This window comes from Talpa europaea (genome assembly GCF_964194135.1).
Source record: "Talpa europaea genome assembly, chromosome: 7".
Lineage (NCBI taxonomy): Eukaryota > Metazoa > Chordata > Mammalia > Eulipotyphla > Talpidae > Talpa > Talpa europaea.
Genome location: NC_140074.1, coordinates 55,002,101 through 55,014,814, shown reverse-complemented (window position 1 = coordinate 55,014,814; position 12,714 = coordinate 55,002,101). Strand labels below are relative to the sequence as shown.

The window sequence follows — 12,714 nt, the reverse complement described above, 5'->3', positions numbered from 1 at the left end:
GATGCCAATCACCATGATTTCTTCTACTGTGCCACTCCTCCCCACCTGGAAATACTCTGATGAGTTTCTTGGGAATTCTCTGGTAGCTTAAATCAGAAGTACCACAATCAACAGTGGAATATTTCGCAAAGAGTTTTTTCCCTTTGCTCAGATAAACATATCCTTGTAATAAGCCCAAACAAGGAAGAGATAGTATGTGAGCAGTGTGGTTGGACCTCGTAAGCAGGAAAGATAGCCCTTGTGTATTATCAGGAAATGATACATTATCCTAGCCGACATGGGTGTCACTATGCAAAGGTTTATAATCGCTGCCTTCAGTTACTAGATATTTCTGTCAGGGATGGAAATGGAAACCTAATCTTAGTTGGTATCATAGGTTCTAAAATGTGACTAAAAGCAAGAAAGGCAAAAACTATTTTTTAACTGAAGGTAATAATTTGTCCCTACATTCTATAACTTCACATCAAAATCTCAAAGTACATATAATATGTATGGGCAAGAACTAGAGAGAATTTACGTAAAAGCAAAGTAAACTAATGGTCTAGGAAAAAAAAGATTAATAAGTATATGGCAATACTTACAGTTTCACTATAATTAAAATAAGCTAATTCTTAAGCAGCTATAAGCTACAAATTTGAGAAAAACTTTAAAAACTATAAATATATCTACAAGTCTATTATTACAGGATTAGCGTAGTAAACAAACCACCAAGAAATATGGTTTGTGTCTTGAAAAGACTATAAATAAATGAAAAATGTAAATTAGTAACAGAACAAAGAGGTTCTAAAATGTAATAAAAGAAAATAAAGCAACAAAAATTTCTCATTTTACAAATCTGGAAAACTACCAAAATATATAAATAAGATTACAGACAGATATTAAAGATACATCTCTAGATAAATAGAATGGATTTTACCTATGCAATGACCAAGATGCCTTATATCAATTTGTTCTTGCTTTATACAAGATGCTTCTCGAACAAAACATGGATTATTATATGAACTCCCATCAGAAGCACACACAGGATTAAAACTGTATCCGCTGCAATCTATATTACATACACACCTGTGGAAAAAGACAAAAATCACCTATATTTTACAACAAAAGCATTTCACAATGCTGCAACAATGAAAGAAGCAATTCCTTTTTTGTTGGGTTTTTTATTTTTTTTGCTTTCTGCAATTGAAGCCAATATTTTAATTCATTGATAAAAGTTTAGAGCAAAGTAGACACTCAGCTAACAAATTTTTCCAAGTGAAAATTTGGAGATAATTTCATCCAGATATTATCAATCTAGTGGTTTCTCTAGAATTTTCAAATCTAGATAGATACAGTACTCAGGAGATGCCAAAATTAAATTAAAAGCAACATAGTATAGTAACAGGAAATCAAAATTGAGGCGTCATGAATCTAAATACTGACAACTAATAACCAGTTTTGTATCCAGATTATTCCTCTAAGTCTTAGTTTACTGATCTGTAAAAAGAGGTAATAATAATAACCACCTCACTTACACAACAGGAAGATAAAAAACCTAACAGATTAAAAAAAAAACATGTAAAATGTAACCCCTCAAAGATGTTTCAAGCAGCCTATCAACTTTGATAACTGAGTATCCATGGAATACTGAAACTTAGAGACAAGGCCAAGGAAATCAAAGGCACTGTCACTCAATAAAAGTAAATGTGGGGCATCCCTGATAGCCCAAAGGGTTAAGTCTCAGCACTATGAAGCTAAAGGCAATCATTGAAGCACAAGTTCGATCCCTGGCCAGGGAACTAACCCACATGGCACAGCAAACTTCTCCTGTCTTGCACGCTGCTACCCTCAGCAGTGTATTTCAGTAGATCCTCCTTTTCTGCTCCCAACTCTGTCTCCAGTGAATCCTCTCACCCCGCCCCCGTACCTCTGACCTACACCCCAGCTCTTGTATGCATAAATAAATAAATCTTTTTTTTTTTAAATAAAGTAAACTCTAGCTGAGAATACAAAAACAGAGACTCTCGTTTCCAGCAACATGGTGGACTAGAAATCTGGACGTACAAACCTGCTGAAAGCAATAAAATATAATAATTTTTTTTAAAACATTATCTTAAATATATGCACTGGCAAGAAAATAAGGAAGCTGCAGGATAAAAGTTAAATGAAGACAAGTGCAGAAAATGGTCAACTGAGTTTGCTGAAGCTGATCTTCATTTTAGACACATATGCTACCTGGGCAAATTCAATTATCAACTTTTTTGGCTTTACAGGTCTCTGGGAGAAAGAGACAAAAAACACTGACCTAAATAAACTGAGACAGTCTGGAGACCCTAGGAAAGTTGGTACTTCAAAAAGTTAAGCTTTCAGCATGAGGTTAACTAAAAATGAGCTGTCATTTTCCAAAGAAACTGTTTAAAAGGAGGAAGGGGGAAGCTATGCCATTGAATAAAGGGAAGAAAAACATCCCCTCTAAGACCTCAAAACCACAAGCCAGTTCTCACATGGGTAATTACAACTTAAAATACTACTCTCAAGCCCAGAATTTATATTAAGGTGTCAAAGACTGGAAGGGGCCATTGACAGACGCAAACAGAATGTCATCTGGAAAAAAAAACAAGTCTATTATCCTAGTCCTCAGGCATTTTCCAAAATACAGTTCTGAGAAAACTAAGCAACACTCACACTCTTTCTCCCTACACACACACACACACACACACACTCTCTCTCTCTCTCTCTCTCTCTCTCTCTCTCTCTCTCTAACATCCTCATTCATATACCCACAACAAAAAAGGAAATAAAACACCATGAACAGAGTAAATCAATTTATAAAAGGACCAAACAGAACTTAAAGGATTCATTACTAGGAATAAAAATTTCAATGGGAAGACTTAACAGCAGATTAGATAAAGTAAATATGGATTAGTGAACTGGAAAACAGATCAGAAGAAATTATCCAGACCACAGGAGAGCATCAAAGATATAAAACATAATGAAGAAAAGGTTAAGACAAGGAAAACAGAAGAGCTAATAAAAATCTGATGGAGTTCCAGGAGGAGTTAAAGGAATGATTCAAGAATAATATTCTCATGAATTTCTCTTCATATTTTCCCTTTTTAAAGATTTATTTATTTATGCATACAAGAGCTGGGGTATAGGTGGGGGGGGGGGGGGTTGAGAGGATTCACCAGAGAGAGTAGGGAACAGAACAGGCGGACTGACTGAAACACACTGCTGAGTGGAGAAGCAGGAGAGACAGGAGAGATCTGCTTCACCATGTGGGCTGCTCCCTGGTTGGCTGGGGATCAAACTCATGCTGCAGAGGCTGCGGATTGCTTCATAGTGTGGTGCTTAACCCCTGTACCACCAGGGAGGCCCTCTCTTCATATTTTCTAAAACTAACAAAGATAGTAATCTAAATATCCAAGAAGGCTGATAAATTCCAAACAGAAGTATTAAAAAATGAATCAAGAAATGAAATTTCACAGTGGAGTTTTATATAACAACAAAAAAGAGAATATTTTAAAAGCAGCCAGAAAGAAAAGATTACCTTCAAAGAAGCAAGTATAAGAAAGAAAAGTGTCTTCAAAAGCAACACTGAAGCCATATTGTTTATTTATAGCCAAAAGAGTGAAATAACACCTGCAATGTGCCGAGATAAAATAGAATTCTATATAAAGAGAAGTATCTTTCAGGAATGAGGGTACAATGAAAGTAATTTGAAAGAAGCAAAAACTTCTTGTCACCTACTGTCAGCAAAAGAAATTATAAAGGCAGTAGAAAAATGATCCTATATATAAAAGCTCTGAGAGATAAGCACAAATGATGAACAAAAGTATAAATATATGGGAAATGCTAACAAAATACAGACTATATATAAGACAACAGCAGTGCTCATGTAGTTAAAATTTTTTAAGCAGAAAATTAAAATACATTATAATGACAGCATACAAATTGCCCTGAAGTCTCCATACCATACTTAGAATGGAAGAAACTTGGTATAACTATTTCTAATATCAGACATGAGAGACTTAAGGGCAAAAAGGATTATGAGAAGGAAAGCAAGTTCTTTCATGATGATAATAAATTTTACTAGAGAGACAGGATGATTCCGAACATTTTAAAATAACCTCAGAATCTATGAAGCAAAACTGATGAGAACCACAATGAGAAATAGCCAAATGCACCACAGTTGATTTTAATATACCTCTCTCTGCAAGTCCTATATCAAGCACATTAAAAGTAAAAATGAACTGATATGAAGCTGGGGTTTGCTTCAAAATATTTCTCAAAAAGGTAGGGAGGGAAGAATAGATAACACAAAATTGGGACTTTTTATAATATTGAAGTTTGGTGATAGATATATGGGGAGGGATCCACTTTTTTTCCCCTTCTTTTCTAAATGTTTGAGATTTCCTTAATTTCCAGTTAAAGACAAAACTACAAAAGTCTCAGAAGGTAATATATGAAACCAATAAATTTAACTTTGAAATAAAGAACATCCCTAAAAGAGAATAAAGACAACATATAAGCAAAAAGAAACAAAAAAAACCCAAACCCTATAGTCCAAATAATCAGCGTACAGAATACATTAAAAAATATCAATTAAAGAAATATATAACTCAAAGGGGAAAGAGGGACAAAGAAATAGGAAGTAAATAGAAATAGGAATAAAAGAGGAATCATACAAGAGCAATACACGTGAAAAAGTTCAACTTGGCCAATAATAAGGAAAATGGAAATTTAGACCACAAGGAGATACCATCACCTTCACTAAATAGGCAAAAATTGAGAACAAGGACAATACCACGTGTCGACAAGGATGAGGAACAAAGAACATTCTCATCTTCTGCTAGTGGGAGAACTTACTGATGCAACCAACTGGGAAAACAGGCATTACCATGAAAAGCCAGACTTGCACACACCCAAACATTTTCACTACCAGGTCCTTGAAATCTCTTACACATGTACCAGGAAACCTAAGTAAGAATGTTCACAGCAGGTTTATTCATGAGGACAAAGACTAGAAAAAATCCAAATATCCATCAACAATAACTGGGAGTGAAAACAAATGTGCTATGTTCAAGCAACTGAATTCAATAAGCAGCAAGAATGAATGAACTACAGCAATGTGCATTAACCTGAATGAATCTCAAAAACATAACAACGGGCAAAAGAAAGTACGAACAGTATGGTGCCAAATTCAAAATCAATCAAGTGCCAAATCATACATTATTGAGGTACTTATCATATGGAGTATAAACTATATAAAAAGCAAGGGAATGACTTCCACAAAATTCAGTGTAGCAAGTGGGTGGGATGCAGTTGGGGTGGAACATGGAGGCAGCTCTGAAGTATTGCTCACATCCTATTTCTGGATTGCAAGGTAAGATTCATAAAGGTTTGTTTCAATGTTATGCATTAAACCAAATGTGTAGGCTTTCATATACTTTTCAATTGAGTATCTATTTCACAATTTACAAATCAAGGCATCAAAAATTTAAAAATCCAATATAAGTATTTACTAAGAAGTCAAACGGTTTTTAAAGGGGTGCCAGAGGGAAAAAAAGAATATGTGACAGAGACCATATGTGGTCTGCAAAGTGTAAAGTATTTACCATCTGGCCCTTCACAGGAAATCTTTGCCAACACTGGGTTTAAGGGCTTAAAAGTGGGCAAAATTGGGATAGCAATAAAATAGAAATAGCAGCTAAAGGATGAAAAGTACTATAGAACAATTCCAGTAATAAGGCTCAGCAACAAAGGTAAGATACCACATAGTCTAGTAAGGAGAAACAAGTGTTTCACACCCTGGTGAAGTGTATGAAAAAGCTGGTGCTCCTCAGGGGGTGGTACCACTGCATGCAAGATGGTGAGATCAAACCATCATTACTGCTGTCAATTGCACATGAGTAAGGAAAATGACAATCTCAGGGAAAGTCAAGCTCAGGGAAACAATGAGCAGAGGAGGAAAATATTACACTCCAGAGGCCACTGATAGTACAGATTACAGCAATTACAAGTGTTTTCAGTCTAGCAACAGTGGCAGAGGGCACAATGCCCAAAGCACAAGAATGCCGACTAAAGTGGAAAGAAATCACTTCAGTAAATATGCCAAATTTGAAACATTTATCAACCATTTACTGTGCACGTCTACGTGGGTATAGTCACATTTGCCTCATTAATCCTGACAACAAGTTATGAATCAGGGAAAATGATTATGAAGGAAGTTAACTAATGAATAGCTGGGACAGAGTTCTTTGTACTCATTATAATTGTTATATAAAATAGAGAGTTTAGCATGGGCAGTAAATAGGTAAGTAGTTATTTTCCACACTCATATCATGAAAAATCTTCTCATTAAACTGGCCTCACTCTTCTCTCAAACACACCAGGGACACTGGTGTCTTGGGGCTTCCCCTCTCCCGGAAACACCTGTCCCTCAGACATCTACCTGGTTTGAATGCTCAAATTTTAAACAAATGGCTAAAAATTAAATCACTAAGCATCCACTTAAGAAGTTAGAAAAAGAATAATGGAATGGGCCTCCCCGGTGGCGCAGCGGTTGAGCGCTGGGTTGCGAAGCTGCCCGCGGCCTTGCCCGCGGCCTCTGCGGTGCCGGTTCAATCTCCGGCTGCTCCCCGGCCACCGGAGGAGGGTCCCACATGGCGCACAGACCTCTCCTGCCAGGCCCGCTGCTCCCCTCAGCAGTGTACTTCTTTCCTTCTGCCTGCTCTGCTCCCCGCTCTGGCTCTGGTGAATTCTCTCACCCTCCCGTGCTTCTGACTGTACCCAGTGCATGTATAAACAAAACAAACAAACAAACAAATAAATAAAACATGCCTTTATAAAAAAAAAAAAAGGAATAATGGAATAAAGTCAATGGGGGGAAAAGGGGGAAATTTAGAGGTAGAGATCTCATCAGAAATAGAAAATAAAGCTACAATGGAAGATAAATGAAATGAAAATTTGTTCATTTCAAAAGACTTTCAAATCAACCAAGGAAAATGAACAAAGAAAGAGAAAAAAGATCAAGAATTAAAAAAACTACAGATCCAATGGGACTATGGTTTAAAGATAAAAGGTTATAATAAATAATTTTATACCATCAAGGTGAAATGAATGACTTTTTAAAATATTAACTTCCAAATTTGACCAAAGCACAAAAAAGATAGTCAAAAAAAAAAAAATTTGGAATCACAAAACAACAACAGGATGCTATTTTCAAAAGATGAAGTGGTCTCACTCATAGCAGGAATTTAGAAAACCTAAATAAGAGACCAGGAAAAAGAATAATCAATACAAAGTAAAAATCAAAATCAACAAGCAACTATAAACCAGAGACACACTGGGGAAGAGTGGAGGGCGGGGAAAGGAAGGACTAGAGTCAAAATAAGGGGTGGGGGTGCAATTGTATGGGGAATATAACCAAAATGAAAATGCATACATTGTGTAAAGATGAAAAAAGACATAAAAATTATATAACATAAAATATTTAAATTAAAAAAAAGATGAAGATGACGCAGTATTAGAACAAAAATAAGTTTCTGGAAATTAAAATCACAGCACAAATGAAAAACTCAAAAAGACTACCAGATAAAGTTTAAGAAATCTCTTAGAAAGTAGAGCAAAAACTTTTTAAATGGAAAATAGGTGAGAAAAGATAAATTAAAGGACTAGTCCAGGATGCCCAACATCCAAATACGAGAAGAACCAGGAGCAGAAAAGAAGGAAAAGGAAAACACCAAGAAGTTTATTTATTTATTTATTTTAAAGATTTATTTTATTCATTCATACAAGCACTGGGTACAGTCAGAAGTGCGGGAGGGTAAGAGAATTCACCAGAGCCAGAGCGGGGAACAGAACAGACAGACCGACGAAGTACACTGCTGAGGGGAGCAGCCGGCGGCAGGAGAGGTCTGCGTGCCATGTGGGACCCTCGCCTGGCAGCTGGGGATCGAACCAGCGCTGCAGAGGCTGCCGGCAGCTTCGCAACCCAGCGCTCAACTGCTGTGCCACCAGGGAGGTCCCACTAAGGAGTTTAAAGAATATTTCTCAAATCAGAAGTCTATAGATTTCTAGGAAAGGACATAATACTGTGACATCTCATTACGTCAGAGACAAACATGCTTCACGTGAGAGAAAACAAATCATACAAAGGATCAGGAACCACCATGGTCTCCGGGTTCAACAGCAACTCTGGAAGCTAGAAGACAAGGGAGCAATGCTTTCAATTCCGAGGGACAATCTCCCACTTAGATTGTGGACTTGCCAATTTACAAATCAAATATTAGGTAAAGAGTAAAAACACTCCCTAACACAAGGTCTCAATGTTTTTAAATAGTGTTTTCTTTCTCACGAATTACTGAAAGACATAATAAAACAAGAGAGTAAAACCAAGAATTTAAAGGTGAAAGATCTGCCAGAATCTTAATAGGAGATAAAAAATTTCTAGAGTACTTGTGGTATAATAAAAAATACATTGGGGTTTCTGCCCCCCATTCTCAGTGATTTCTTAGAACTAAATGACAGGAATCTTTTGTATGAAGAAATGACTTGGGTAAGGGGCGTTGGGGGGGACAAGTGGGAGAGTGGTCAGGAGTTATCACCAGAAAAACCAACCATGGTAACAAGTTAAACTCCCACTTCCCCTAGCCCTCATCAGCCCATTTGATCTCCAGGGAAGGCAAAAGTATTGGAGATGGAACTCAATCACTAATGATTTAACCAATAATGAAACCTCAATTGGAAAAAGCGAAACAGAAGTGTTTGGGAAGCTTCCAGATGGGTGAACACATCCACATGCTGGGAAGGCAGTGCACCTGACACCTTGGGGACAGAACAGAAGCTCCTGTGCTCAACACTTTCTAGACCCCACCCTGTCACCTCTTCATCTGGCTGACCATTTGCATCCTTTATATCAATAATAAACAGCAAGTATAGCACTTTGCTGAGTTCTGTGAGTCATTTCAGCAAATTATCAAACCTGAGGGGATGTTATGGAAACTTTGAAATTAGAAGTATGTCAGGCAAAAAACACAGTGGCCCTTATTTGCAGCTGGTATCTGATCAAAAGAAAATGACAAAGAGACAAAACCACAAACCCAAAATGGAGGTGCTTGTGCTAATTCTAAGACTTAAGACTTAACCTAATTGCAATTTCAATGCCCCCGCAGTTTCGACCTCCCCCAGGAATGTAGTACTAATTAGTCAGTACAAAATTTTCTGATCAGCAACAATGAGGAAATCTTTTCTATTCCACCAAGGAAAACAAGATATTCTGCCAAAGGAAAGCCCTTGGCATATGGTCAGGCCAAGGCCAAGCGGAGTATAGATCAGAATCTGGATCAGTCTTATCTGGGCATTCTGTCCTCTGGCTAAAAAGAGGACATGGTGGCTCTGGTTTGTTGGTAAAGACAACATTCCCCACAGATTACCCATGCCTGAAATGGGCTCATTCTTATCTTGCCCTTTTCTGCCTATAAAAAAGTTTCATTTTTGACATTTTGTGCAGCCTGGAGTACCTTTCTATTTACTGATCCTTTAATAAAGAGCTTTAAAATTAACTGGGATTTTTTTGTTTGTTTTTTAAAGATTTATTTACTTTTATGCATACAAGAGCTGGGGTATAGGCCAGAGGTGCAGGGGGGTGAGAGGATTCACCATAGACAGAGTGAGAACAGAACAGGCAGATTGACTGAAATACACTGCTGAGGGAAGCAGCGGGTGAGTCAGGAGAGGTCTACTGTGCCATGTGGGTTGCTCCCTGGCCCGGAATCAAACTCGTGTTGCAGTGGCTGTGGTTAGCTTCTTTTTTTTCTTTTTAAAGATTTATTTATTTATTTATTTATACAAACACTGGGTACAGTCAGAAGCACAGGAGGGCGAGAGAATTCACCAGAGTCAGAGCGGGGAACAGAACAGGCAGAAGGACCGAAGTACACAGCTGAGGGGAGCAGCAGGCAGCAGGAGAGGTCTGGGTGCTATGTGGGACCCTCCTCTGGTGGCCGGGGATAGAACTAGCGCTGCAGAGGCTGCGGGCAGCTTCGCAGCCCAGTGTTCAACCTCTGTACTACCAGGGGAGGCCCTGTGGCTAGCTTTTTAGGTTGCGTCTTAACCCCTTGCACCACCAGGGAAGCCCCTGGGTTGGATTAACGTGTGTCGGGGGACAGGGTAATCTTGTGTGTACGAACTTTGAACCTGGGGGTCCATGCTAGCTCCAAGTAGAGTGTCACAATCAAAGTGAATTGTAGCATACCTGGTATAGGATAATTAGAGAACTGAGTGTTGCTCAGTGGAAAAGACACAACAATGAAGAAGATCCCAAAATGAAGCTAAGTTGTAGTCCACCTTGTATACACTTCAGTGGGCAATCAGTCCACACTGAAACACTTTAACACGACAGTCATGTTGATGGCTGTCATTACCAATATGCCAGGGCCACCATCTCCTCTTTTTTAGGTAGAGGACAGAATGCCCAGATAAGACTGATCCAGATTCTGATCTGCACTCGGCTTGCCCTGACCACATGTGATGAAGGTCCTGCTCTCCCCTCCATGTCCTGCTGCCAGAACCAAATGAGCAACTCAGGGAACAGACTCCTTTCAATCCATGGCAGGAGCAATGCTGGGTTCTATTAAGATGGCTATATTCTTTATTGTTCCTTAGATATTAGATGCATAGGTACAGTGTTCTTTGAACTGCATGTGCATGTTTTAAACACTTCTTAATGCAGTGTACACTTTACAGACATTTCAAATAAAGTGTAGAACACACGGTATGCATAGTGTGGTACCAATAGTTTTTAAAAAGCAAAGAAAAATATACATATACAAATTTGTTTAAACATGCATGAAATATGTCTAGGAAATTTAAGAACTAGCACAGTGTTTGCCTCCAAGTAAAGAAAGCTGGGTAACAGGAGTGGGAAATAGATGTTTTTCTGTAAAGTCTGTAATTCTGTAAAGAATTTCTAACATTGTGAATTTCAAAAGCATTAATGCATACATACATAGATAAAGAAATTCAATGACTTCTGTGATTTAGGCAAATCACAATTCTAAGTCTTTCAAATAGGAAGAATGCCCATAACACTGGTGACAGAATCAAATAAACTTTTGTCAAAAGCCCTTTGAAATCAAACACTACATACATCTGAAAGATATTATTATTAATAAAAAATATCTACCCTTTCCTTTCTCCTTATTCTACATAGAAAGTATCATTCCTTCTCACTATTCTAAGTGTATTTAGCAGTTAAAAAAACACTGGGTAAAACTAATACATGTGAAGTTATTAGATTGAACAAACACCTAATGAAGCCTACAACAAGTTGAGTGTAATGCAAGTCTTTTTTCATACATATCAAATCCACACAAGGACCCAGTGGCAGCGCTAAGAGATTAATAAAACCCTAGTATGAGTTGCCTTGATTTCAACAAAAACCTATAGAGAAATCTTAGATTATCCAACCTGAAGGCATTTTAATGCGGAAATCAGCAAGACAAAGTCCTGTCCTCAGGGAGCCTGCAATCTGCTAGTGACCCCAATAGTTTACTAAGTATTCTGTAGTGTGTATTTCTCGACCAGGCAGGAACACAAAATAAGGTCACCTACATCACAGCTAAGGTGGAAAGAGGGCCTCCAGGAAGAAGTGCTAACTTCTGACACAAGTCACACTTCATTTAAGGCCAGAAGGAAGAGCAGGAGATTAAACAAGTAGAGAGGACACCAAGGGAGGGAATGACAGAGCTAAAGTGTCAAAGAACAAAAGAAGGCTCAGAAAACTGCATGAGGTCATGTGCCTATGGAGTTTTGCATTTTAAAAACAAACCTCTCAAAGGAAACCTGCTTTGGCAGCTGTATGGAACTACAGGAAGATATTTCTGGACAAAGGATCCCATCCTTGCTAACACTCTGATTATACTTGGTATAAAAGAATGTTTAACAGTGTTTATTTCCTGTTATCAGGGTGGGGGGGGGGTGGAAGCATACAATTATTTTCCCCATTATCATCTAAAGGGCCACATAGAAATTTATTACATCTAAATAGTTTTAAGACCTAATATTCTATATATCTAGAGTAAGGCAACATTAAACAACGAAAACTGTCATCTATAGTTATGAAGTAAGTAAGAGTAGAAAAATAAATAATGGTAGGAAAGGCACTTTGTGTTTTTTTTTTTTAAGTCCTCCTTCTACCAAAGAGAACATAATGGAGGACACAGACATTGTTAAATTGTTCCATATAGTCTGATTAAGAAGATGATATATTTAAATCAGTTTCCATTTAAACGGCTAGATAAAGAATTAGTACTTCTCTTATCAGCAGAAAATTAACTTACATGGTACCTTATCCCCTCCCCAAAATGCCAATTTTTTAAAACTATTGCAAGAAAAAAAGAGCTTTAAAGCAAAAGAAAGATTTTAATTGCCCTTTGGAAATCACATAGGTTATATAGCACTTTGAATGAGAGGAAAGACATTTGAAAATGAAGATAATTTTTTACATAAATACCCATATCAAAAATAAAACATGAAATATAATACCTATTACAGTTATTATACAGAGCAATATTTTTCAAATTATAGGTCAAATTATAGGTCACTAGTGATTAAGTCAATTCATTGGATCTCTACAAATATTTTTTTAGAAAAGAATAAGGATAGACTGCATTTCATAAAGGCAAGTATTATTTCACAGGATTTTGTTTTACTTAATATGTATTACATATG

At 37.4% G+C, this 12,714-nt stretch overlaps 1 protein-coding gene across 1 annotated transcript in view; it reads right to left on the bottom strand.

Annotated features, from left to right (window-relative positions):
• The window catches only part of TMEFF1 (transmembrane protein with EGF like and two follistatin like domains 1), a gene marked incomplete at both ends in the record, with an annotated part of 67,965 nt that overhangs the window by 18,096 nt on the left and 37,155 nt on the right, over positions 1 to 12,714 (bottom strand). The window contains one exon of the mRNA XM_084236616.1: positions 917 to 1,065. Coding sequence (XP_084092742.1) covers positions 917 to 1,065 — 149 coding nt within the window. The remainder of the gene's footprint in view (positions 1 to 916; positions 1,066 to 12,714) is intronic.